The 12,089-nt window shown below is 36.2% G+C and overlaps 1 protein-coding gene across 1 annotated transcript; it reads left to right on the forward strand.

Annotated features, from left to right (window-relative positions):
• Nucleotides 1-1,269: 1,269 nt before the first annotated feature.
• Nucleotides 1,270-6,950, forward strand: Steap1 (six transmembrane epithelial antigen of the prostate 1; the record flags this gene model as incomplete). Its single annotated transcript, XM_013516086.1, is given in 4 exon segments — nt 1,270-1,381; nt 3,166-3,678; nt 4,283-4,447; nt 6,589-6,950. Coding segments are annotated over 4 exon segments (1,017 nt in total). The 3' UTR covers nt 6,847-6,950.
• Between the last annotated feature and the right edge of the window lie 5,139 nt (nt 6,951-12,089).

A 12,089-nucleotide genomic window follows, 5' to 3' on the forward strand; every position in this document is an offset into this window, starting at 1 on the left:
AAACATCCTCTAAGTATAATGAATTATTTCCTAGTGTTTGATTACAGGAGATGATGTTCTATCCCCTACCTTCCCAAACTATTCTGTTTATAACGTTAGCGAAATTAGCAGATGACACATCATCATGCATCATGAGGGTAGAATGTAAGCTTTCTTCCAGAGCAGACCTGAAGACTCAGTTCTTTTTTTAATATCTGTATAGAATTGGATCCACAAGTCCTTGATGATTGGCATGTGCTCTGCCCAGAATCCTTCCAAAACTCAATTCAAATTAATTCACAAAAAAGAGATGTACTGACTATAATTGAGAAATTCAGGATCTAGTAACAGGGCTTCTAAATTCTCAAAGTATGTGGCCAGTGTTCCTCTGTCTTTCTCCGTTTCTTTGGCTTCTGTGTTATGGCTTTGAAAAACCATAATACTCTTCATGCTATTCCAACTAACAGGTTCAAGGTGTGTTCTTTCTATTCCACTTCTAGACATAAGTATGAAAGAAAAACTGTCACTGATCAGCTAGGGCTGTGTGTCATCCCTAAGCCAATCATGGTGATCTTGGAAATAGGAAACTCTAGCTGGCTAGAGTTTGCCGTAATTGGCAATTTCCTGGAACTGTACTGTATGGAAGAAGGTCCTTACTTTATGGAAGTAAAGTCAGAAAGAAAGTGGGGAAACAGTGTTAACAAACCAAAACAAATAAGAAAATGTGTATTCCGTACCCAAAATGCTTAGAATGAAAATTTTTGCAACACGTTAGACTTTTGTGCCACTGTCAGGGTTCACCCTACTGGCAATGTCTGTTCTGATCATCCTCTGAAGCAGAAACACTTCCCCGTAAAATAAATTAATGATTGTTGCAGACTACAGTCAACTTCCAGAGTCTATTAAACATACAACTTCCTGCAGAGTAATTTCATATCAGCTGCTTCTAACCTCCCTTGATACAATTGTTCCTCTCAGAAGATGCATTTCTAACTCTCTTTGCCTCTAAACTAGAATCTGGAGTTAAATCTTTCTGAAGCAAAAGGTAAGTCTGACTCTTTGTATTTCTTACAAATAGTACACAGTTGAACAAAGAAAAACATTTACTACTGACATGAGTTATGCTGGTTTGAGATGCATCAAATGTGTAAACTAGCCACTATCTGAATTTAATTGCATTTCATCTCTCACTCTAGTCTTTAAGTGAATAAATCATATTGTGCCATGAAATACTGTACTATCATTATAAATAGAATATATGTGAAGAAGTGATTATTGTTATTTTTGTAGGTGGCTGACACAGTACTATTTCATAGAATTAATGGAGAACAGAAAAGATATCCCAAACCAAGAAAAACTTTGGCAGATGAAGCCTAACAGCCTAGAAGATGATGACTATTTGGTACAATAAAACGTTCTTAATAATTAGAATCTATAAACGTAATGCAAATCTCATTCTGTATCTCCTAGTGTAAGAGCAATTTTCACCCTGTGTGCTGATTCGTGTATTCAAATTCCTATCACTGGTGCCATACTAAAAGACAAGGCGGTGTATATAACAGAAATAGTGCTTTGTCTGTCAAAGACTTAGCCTGGGTTTTCGTTGTTGTTTTTTTACAAAATGGAACAATTGAACCAGATGATCTTCAAGGCCCTTCAGATTCTTCCTAACGGTCTGTGATTATAAGTTTAAAAAGAAAAAAAGTCATCAGTGTCCATATAACAGTAGTTTTATAAGCAGGCACTGTGGCAGCTTAGTAAAAGATCACCAAGTAAATGTATGATTCATTGGTTAACCAATTAAATTCATTTTTGGATAAGAATCACTTGTCCCACTTTTGGTCAACCATGAGGTTAAATGTTTCTTACCACATTATTTGACTGAAAAAGTAGCTCAAATATTTGGTTCCAAGCTCTTACCTTTCTAAGTTACTTTAAAGACAGACTTAATAAAAATTATTTTAATGATTTTTAAAAGAATAATAATTAACAAATTACAAGCACATACCTACCCAAAGAAATTGTGTGCATAAAACAAAATCATTTTCAGTTTTCAATTTAACTCTTCTACTTGCAGTTCCATAATTCTTTGCTCTTAACCAGAAAATTCATCTCAGTTGATTATACTTACACTGTCTTAATGTGGAGAAATGATAGAAGCTGTATCCTTTCTAGATGAAGTAATTAGGAAAAGCATTGGCTATAACAGTGATGTATTACCCCAGGTAAAATTCAAATGCAGACAGAAGTCATTTTTAACACTGAAGATTATAGAGAACTGTGTGAATTAATATTGCTAAGCATAGGATAAGGTGAACATGATAATCACTGCTGTCATTTCAAGCATAAAAATGTTCTGGCTTCACATATAGTTACAAAGTTAAGGAATAACATGCTGAGAAGTAAATTGCAATCCTTTTGTATTTTCCATGTATAAGTTACTTGGGAAAACGATAGATTATTCAACGCAAACTTCTTTTAAATTGTTGACCACCTAGAAATGGAACTGGTCAAAGAAGTATAATTTTCTCAGGAAATAGGTTATCTCTGTGGAATTTAGTTGTATAACCTTTTATACCTTCTGGTAGATATTTGTCTACTAGTACTTAGACAAATGAGTTAGTTTAGAACTATAAAATTAAAATGGAAGACTACATGATGGAAATTACATATTTTATCAAATATTAATGATAATATTATTCCTGACCCTTTGTATTTGAACTAGTGAAGAATTCACTCTTCAGTGCTTTATAGAGAGTTGTCCATGAACCAATAAAAATATGATGAAGCAAACGCAACTATCATAGTTTACCAATTTGTTATTTTTACCAAAAATGAGTAAGACTGTTTAAGTTCTGGCTTCCCAGTTCCTTATTTCGTTATTTTGCATCTTCAAAATAGACAACATGGCCTAAACTCTGACGGAGATATCTGCAGAATTTATTTCTTTTGTCTTAAAGACAAATAAATAACAGAAATTAATGGAGAAGCCCAAAATAGCTAAGTGTACCTTTGATCAGTGCTACACAAACTGTTCGCTATCTTCAGCTAACCAGTATCCCAAAGTAAGACTCAGAATTTGTTCACTGGAAAGCATAATGATTGAGCAATGAGAAATTGGATTAAGGGAAATCCCATTGTTTCGTTTGGTTTTCAGATCTTTCTTTTCTTTCCTTTCCTTTGCAGACTAAGGACGTGGGAGAGACCAGCATGCTGAACAGACCTGTGCTTTTGCATTTGCCACAGACCGCCCATGTTAACGAATTTGATTGTCCCTTGGAACTTCAGCACAGCCAGGAACTCTTCGTGCAGTGGCGCTTGCCAATTAAAATAGCTGCTGTTGTGTCTTCGCTGACTTTTCTGTACACTCTCTTGAGGAAAGTAATTCACCCTTTAGTAACTTCCCATCAACAGTATTTTTATAAAATTCCAATCCTGGTCATCAACAAAGTCTTGCCAATGGTTTCCATCACCCTCTTGGCACTGGTTTATTTGCCAGGTGTGATAGCAGCGGTTGTACAACTTCATAATGGAACCAAATATAAGAAATTTCCACCTTGGTTAGATAAGTGGATGTTAACAAGAAAGCAATTTGGGCTTCTCAGTTTCTTTTTTGCTGTGCTGCATGCGATTTATAGTCTGTCTTACCCAATGAGACGATCCTACAGATACAGGTTGCTCAACTGGGCATACCAACAGGTAAGATGGAGATGTTGCTGATACTATTGAACTGAAAAGCCTAAGTCACTTAACAAATCAGTCCTTTCTCATTGTAATGTCAATACTCCAAACCCCTATTGAAAAATAATCTTCACTTTTTAAAAAATTTATTAAGCTTCACTGAGGCTTCACTGTACAGCTTCACACTGAGGAATATATTCCAAGGTGAAAATAGAGTACAACTTTAAAGGCATAAAGATATAATTTGTTCATGGACAGGGCCCCATTTCCGTCTTTTACCACCCTTTTAATGGTAACCTTCTAATCTTCTTCTTCTTTACCACTTGGTCCACGCACTTTACAATTCTGTCCAAGTAAACCATCAGAAAATTATTACATAAGTAATCATTAAGACATTATATATATATATATATATATATATATATATATATATAAATTTTTTGTGCATGGAAAAGAGTGATAGTTCCTCTGTCATTTCTCTTAGAGGAATGCAAAAAAAGAAAAAGTTATAAATTTGTGCAGGTCTCTTTCATTACTAAGACCTCCATAGTAGAGTAAGGGACCAGAGAAGACGATTCACGTGTGGTTTGCATTTGTTCTTTCCTCTCTGATCTTCTGGTAGGTCCAGCAAAATAAAGAAGATGCTTGGATTGAGCATGATGTTTGGAGAATGGAGATTTATGTGTCTCTGGGAATTGTGGGACTTGCAATACTGGCTCTGTTGGCTGTGACATCAATTCCATCTATCAGTGACTCTTTGACATGGAGGGAGTTTCACTATATTCAGGTAAGTGTACATGCATATAACTTTAGTCTCTCAGAGAGGTATATTTTTTTGTGCTTCCAATATAAAGTACATTGACTTTATCCTATAAAAAATAACGAATGTTTCCAATAGTAAGGATTCCACACTTGTTCTGATTAATATTTTCTCTCCTTTTCCCTATTGTTTTTAAATAGGATGCATTCTGCAGACATAAAATAAAAGACACTACTAAAAGAAAAATATTCTAACACTGAAATTTGTTAGACAATCCATTGCCCATGTAATAACTATAAATGTGATATTTTAGGAATATCTTTTACTAGTTCGCCCAAAATAAAAATATTCTTATACCTATCCATAGGTTTAGTCATCCCATTTAAGTTATACAGCTTTGTAGATCTAGAAAAAAGTCTCTCCTTGAAATAAGGAGATATTTTATAGTCTGTATAGATTTATAGTCTACAGACTATAAATATAGTCTACAGACTATAGTCTACAGACTATAAATCACAAAGGTATTCTAATATCTAATTTTGAAAGCTGCTTTTTCCAGGTTACATTTTAGATAGCTTACTCATTTGAAGATTCTAAATATTCCTGGAATTCAAAACTATCTCAAATTTACTGGAATTCATCTCCTAGTGGAAGATTGCACGTAAAAAGTATAGTTTACTAGAATTCTGAAGGGTACCCAGGTCTGGCAACATTCAAAAGACTAAATTTAATTTCATCATACCACTGCCAAAATTTTTTAAATTACATAGACTTCACTTTTATGGGTGGACATCTTTGAAAATTTCCAGTGTCAGAATTCTCCACTATCCTTTGTACATGTTCATACATGTTTCCAACAGACACTTCCCCATGGAATTGCTTAGGCTAGAAACTGTCTCTCCATGTGAATTTTTCAAGTGTAGTTTAAAGATGCTACTACGTTCTCCAAGCAAAGTATTTTATAATTTTTTTGTTTGACTTGATAGCCACTGGTGTTATGTGTTCTTCGTGAAACCACTTCACCTCACATTGCTGTTCCTGTCACACATATGTTGAACATCACTTTTGTTATTTAATTAGGGATTCAAGCATTGTATCTTGATGGCTGAGTCCATCCCACCATATGTACAATAGCTAGCTCAGAGTAAGTATGTAATACACATGTGCTGAAATTAATCTTCATGCAATCATATATTTTTTTCAGTCACTAACCTAGAAATTTTTCACTTAGAATTAAACAGATGGTTGCATGACAGTTTACCTTTCTATTTCATATCTGAAAATAAAAGTTAGCTATTTAATAGTACAGTATTCATTGGGGCTTAAGAGTACAGAGGAATAATTGTGAGTTAGATTGATTCTAGCAGGCCAGTGATTATTTCAAGTAAAATGAATAGAAGCCAAAAGTTATCTAGAAAAGCTTTTGTCAAAATGCCATAAAATTACATAGGTGAACAACTATTCATAAGCAACTTTTCTCTGTGATGCCAAAGAGTTGCAATGCAAGTTGAAATTTTTCTTCACCTCCCTAGATCTCTATTTTGTTCAAAACTGAAACCATTTCCAGTATTTTTCCATTTTAGCAGAATGTCTGACTTTTTAAAAATACAGTCCAAGCTCACTCACTTCACTACTCATTTACCAAAATCAGCAGGGATCGCATTCCTTGCTGTCACAATTGATGAAGATCACTGGTCAAACTGACATTTGCAGTGACCTTGGATCAATCTAACAATTCTTATTGAACACCTAATACATGCAGCAAATCACTGTGCTAATTTTGCAGAAATTGTGTGATAAGTAAGATACAGTCCCTGATTTTAGACATCTGTTGATAGACAGAATTAAGGCACATACACTTGAGGCAAAGCACCCCAAAATAAATGTCGTAAAAGAAATGAACACAACGGCAGAGAAGAGAAAAATAGGACCGTTGATCACCTGAGACTAAAAGGAAGGTTGTGAAATTTCTCAACTTAGCTTGGAGACAAGAGCACCACCCAAAAGCAAAATGGTAAGAGGGGAAAGATATGACTGGACATTGTTGAGAATTGTGTTAGGGAAAGAATCCTAGATGAAGGAAAAGATTTCCAAGCAACAGAACAGATCCAGATGAGGTAGGATATTGAACCAATCCTAACTAAGGTAACATTGCTTTTCTTTTGCAGAGCAAACTTGGAATTGTTTCCCTGCTGCTGGGCACAATGCATGCAATGATTTTTGCCTGGGATAAATGGATAGATACAAATGAATTTGTGTGGTATACACCTCCAACTTTTATGATAGCTGTTTTCCTTCCAATCATTGTCCTGATATGGAAAACCATACTGCTCCTGCCATGCTTGAGGAAGAAGATACTGAGGATTAGACGTGGTTGGGAAGATGTCACCAAAACTAACAAAATTGAGATGTCCTCCCAGTTATAGAATTACCATACTGTTTATGCACATCTTTGTTCAATATTGATATATTTTACTACTACCATTTCAAATTTGTATTTGTTAATAAAATGACTATTTGAGAATCTTAATGTGTCTCTTCCTTTATGGGTAGTGAGTTTGAAATGTGTGTATTTCCTTGAAGATTTGATTCAAAGCCAGAAGGCATTACTAATGTTTAGCACATTTTCTATTTTTGGTAAACCTAAACAAAGCATCTGATTTGTTAGACTGGATGGCATTATAAATAATAAAAGTCCTTGAAGTACCAGTCCACTACACAGACATCACAGCCATGAAGAAAATATCTAAATCTACAACACAAATATATTGTGTTCTTGTTAATGGTTTTCTATTCTTCTTAAAATTTTATTGTATTGATAAATTAGTAGTATTTTAATTGTACATATTTATAGGATACAGTGTGGTAATATATGAATACAGTGAATAATGATCAAACCAATGTATAATCATCAATTCTATATCAAATATTTTTAAAAATTTGATTAACACATAATAACTATATATTTATGAGATGTAGTGTAATGCTTTGGAGCTGAAATGTCCCCAAAATCCTCATATGGAGCTTTTAGAAGATGATTAAATCATAGGAGTGTTATACCCCTTGGGGTGAATCCACTAATGAATCTGTAGTTAAACATGCTGTGAGAAGCTAGGGTCTGGTCAGAAGATGTGAATCACTTGGGGCAAGAAAGGGTCTATCTCACTTCCTAGCCTCTTCCTTCTCTGCTTCCTAGCTCCCATGATGTGAGCACCTTTCCTCCACCAGACCCTTCCACCATATCCTTCCTACCTTGGATCCAGCTGACTCTGGACTGAAACTTCTAAAAACTGAACCAAAATAAACCTCTCCTGCTTTGAGCTGTGGGTGTGAGGTATTTTGTCTCAGCAATGAGGAAAGTGACTACGATATACAGTATGATTTTTGTTAGAGAATTTTCACTCTGATGTAACCAGGGTTTATTCATTGGGACTCATATTTCACAAACACAGACCTTGTCTACACAAGTAAGTCAACAGAGTATGAATAGATATACATCCAGGCAAAACAAACTCAGCCAAGAATAAAAGGTAAATTTAATAATCTCCACCTGCATTATATAAGGTTCAATTAAACACATGGCAAGAGCATACCATTAACCAGTTCCTAAAAGAACAAACTGTCAGAACTTGCTAACCCAACTCTGCACTTTGGTGATTTTCCATAGCAGAAGTAATCACATGCCTTATCTTTTATAGAGGTAGACCATTTATGAGTATTAGAAAAAAGAGCAATAACTGATGGTATAAATTAGCAAAAACAATTAGCACACACATGAAGTAGAGTCCAGTTTATTTTTTTGTCCAACAAAGGATAAATATTATTACATGGGGGTGGTAAAGGAGTCCTCAGGTATAAATTTGAGCTGTGCACTCTTGGAGTTTAGACTCATAGAGACACAATTTCAGATGATAAAGAAAGGAGTTGAGAGCAGGATAATTGGAACGGCAGACAACAGTGCCTTTGAGAAATCATCATAAGAGGAAAAGGAACCGAGGAGCTGTTAACAGCTGTTAACCAGATTCAACAAGAGACTCTGTCAGACCACTTGACACATCATACCATACCATATGGGCAATCAAGTACCTGCACTCTCACCTGCACAGCAAAATGCCAGCATCTCTAGGGCTGGGAAGGAGAAATCAAGTCTCAAACTTCCTGGTATGAAACATCATAGAAACTGTAGCTTAGAAACAGAGTTTCAACTAGAAATGGATCCTCACTGAAACTTTGAAGGAAAACAGCTGAGTTCTGGCTTGGTTATTGAAGCCCTACCTCTGTCAACCATGATAGCAATAATAGGCTTATTCTGAAACACAAACTATACCTCCTTAGGAATCTCCAGTGACAGGAGAAAGATTCTACCAGGGCCTTAGAGGAAGGCACAAAATGTCTGAATTTGATTCATACACAGATTAGTTTAAAACTCCCTCTTTGGATCTAAAGCTCTTCTACACTTTTTTCAACTGTGGACTAGTTTTGTTACAAGCAGAAGAGAGCAATAAAAGTTATCTTTAAAAGAATGAATAGTTTGGAATAAGCTTGGATTTCCTTTCATTCAACCAACATCTAAAAGCAGGAGAAGAGGCTCTATACCAGGCCAGTGATACACAGAAAACACACAAAACAGAGATGACCTAGCATCTACTCTCAATCTCAGAAGGAAGAAAAATTTTAACAGAGCGGTGGATTCTGAGTTTACCAGTATCACTAAGGACAGAACGACTAGCTCTGCTCAGAAGGATAAAGACAGGAAGCTGTGAATTGGTCCAGGAAAAAAGAGAAACTACTTGAGCTGAGTGTTAAAGCATAAATAGGAGTCTTTCAGTGAAAATGGGAGGGTAGGTATGAGGTAATCTGTTAGGAAATCTAGCTGGAACAGAGTTGGTGGAAGAAATACCAGCTTAGGTAAAAAGGCCAGATATACTATCAAAGTCATTGCATAACATGAAACTGTCTGGACTTTGTCCTTCAGGGAGTACAGAAGCTACTGAAAACTTTAGACAGAGGCTTAACATCATCAGTTGCATTTTAGAAATATCTAACTGTAGACCCCACGACACAAATTTGATGGTAAGAATCAAAGGATAAAGGCAAGTTGGAAAATTTTTAAAAATATTTAAGAAGACAACTTCAGTGTCCCAGGACAGAGGCAATAAATTCCTGAGTGAAGATCATAAAAGAGGAGAGCTAATGAGCAATGAGGGAGAGGAAGGTATTTAGGATGGGCCGTCTGGGATGTTTTTTGTTTGAATGGCATAAAGAAAATATCATGAAGGAAGATACAGAATTCTACAGAAAGAACAAATTTTTCAACAAAAACAAAACGAACAGAAAAAATCAGAATGTGCATTCTGCACATTGTATGATGTTTATAAAAAGCTCAGTTACTAAGGGATGATGTGGTGTTTTGTTTGTTTGTTTTTAACTTCTGGATATACAAGTAAAACTGCAAAATGCATATAGTGGGATGGAAGAAGAAAGTGTTTTTCTGCTCCTTTGAAAGGGTGAATTTTGGCCAGGCATGGTAGTGCACGCCTGTAATCCCAGCACTCGGGAGGCTGAGACAGGAGGATCGTCGCGAGTTCAAGGCCAGCTTGGGCTACAAAGTGAGCTCAAGGCCAGCCTGAACTGCATAGTGAGACCCTGTCTCAACAAGACAAAAAAAAAAAAAGAGAGAGAAAAAAGAAAGAAAAGGTGAATTTTAACACAGTCATGGAAAACAGTGAGGTTCTCCGCACAGCAGGACCAGCACCTGGGTTAGTGCTGAGTGAGCTCAGCGCAGCGCTCGTCTCCAGGTTAAGCATCTTTCCTGTTCAACAGGTGTCTACCCAGGGTTCATTTCCTTAACCAGTTCCTCCACAGGGACCTAATAATTTTGAATTTAAAAATAATTGCTAAAATCATATATTTACTGCTTTAATAATGAGTTACATATAATGTTCTTTTTTAAGACAATAAAAATTTATGACTCTAATATGATCTTCAGGCCATGGACTACATTTTTGAGGAGAAAATAAGAAATGATGGCCTGTTAACATGGAATCTGTAAAGCTAAACATAAAAATTCATAGCAAAACTGTGATTTTCCTGAGTACCACTATTTCCAGACTGTTTTCCTGGAAAATGAACAAGTTGTTATAGCTCCTTTTTCTGTAGAACCTGTCTTCCAAGGAAAGGAATTAGAAAATCTCCAGTGTGGACTTAATGTTGTTTTACTTAGTTGAAGTCCTCTTTCTCTTCACGACAAGTTTTCCAGGTATTTTCAAGAAGCCCTTTGAAAAGGTGGTAAGTTATTCCATCTTTTATTTCTTGAAGATAACCCTGTGCTTAAGTAATTAATAAAGCATTGACTTGTGACCACTGCATGTGACCTAAAGCTGAAGTCCAGTACCTTCCCCTTGGCTACAACTTCTGCAGCTCCTCAGAGATTCTCATCATTACTGCTGGGGAGTGTGTCACCTTGCCAGAATTATTCATGAAGCTGCCCATTTTAATCATGCCAAGAACAACTTGCCGGCTTCTGCAGTTTTAAAGTTACTGAACTGGAAGAGAATGATGAGGTTACGTGAATACTCTAATCTCTTCCCTGGAGGCATGACCCCACTGAAATGAGGCTTCCCTCAGCAAATTCTTATATTCCTGAACAACACGGAATAAAAAGAAGCCCAAAGACTAAAGTTGTAATGGTGAAGAACCTGATGATCTCAGAATCAAGACTCCCCTGAACCTCAGCTGGATTAAGAAAGGACTGGACCCAATCTTTTGAGAGCCAGGGAACTCAGAAGCTGAATTTATGGGCACTGATGACCATGTTACAGTGATTGACACACGCCAAGTACATGCCTTTGGGAGATGGTTTCAAACACACCCTCATCTTAGTTATTAATGTTTTATTTTTATTAGCACATGTTGCAATACATAGTTATCTCACTTATTTTCTCATTGCTGAGGCAAAATAACTGACACCCAAAGTTAAAGGAGGAAAAGTTTATTTGGCTCACAGTTTGTGGAGGTTTCAGTCCATAGTTGGCTGGCTCCAAGGCAGAGTGGCACATGACAGAGGGCATCGCAGAGGAGAAGCAGTCCATGGCAGCCAGAAGGCAGAAGGCAACAATGCAACAAGAGAACAACCACAGCTCTTTCTATCCCTTATATCTTATCCAGGTTACTCAGGGCAGGTAGCACTCACACCCTTAACCCTAGGGCCCTTGAGCCTAGCACTGCACCATGAATCAATCTCAGTGTGACACACTAGATTCAGCCACCTCTGAAAAAGCCCCAGCTGACCATAAGGGGTTTTGGGGGCACATCTAGACACAGTCATAACAGTAATGGTTACATCCATTGTGGGCATTGGTGCATGTGTACTAATTCTTTATGGAGTGAGATGTAATCTCAGTGTTTCAATTTGCATTTCTCAGTTCTTCTTTTACCCTTCCTTTTCTCCCCTTTTTAAACTTTTTTTTTTTTGCCAGCATCCCATTCATTTATTTTGAGTCCTTATCAAGTTAATTATCACAAATACAGATTAACAGCCAGACTAACAGGCCAAAAATATTTTTAAAAAATACATAAGACAATTATGCTACTTCAGTGTACACTTTTAGATACATTGTCCAGTTGGATTACAACATTTTTTCTCTTTTTTTTTCCCTATTGTCTGTCT

The sequence above is a fragment of the Chinchilla lanigera genome, unplaced genomic scaffold, assembly GCF_000276665.1.
Source record: "Chinchilla lanigera isolate Chin_1 unplaced genomic scaffold, ChiLan1.0 scaffold00031, whole genome shotgun sequence".
Classification (NCBI taxonomy): domain Eukaryota; kingdom Metazoa; phylum Chordata; class Mammalia; order Rodentia; family Chinchillidae; genus Chinchilla; species Chinchilla lanigera.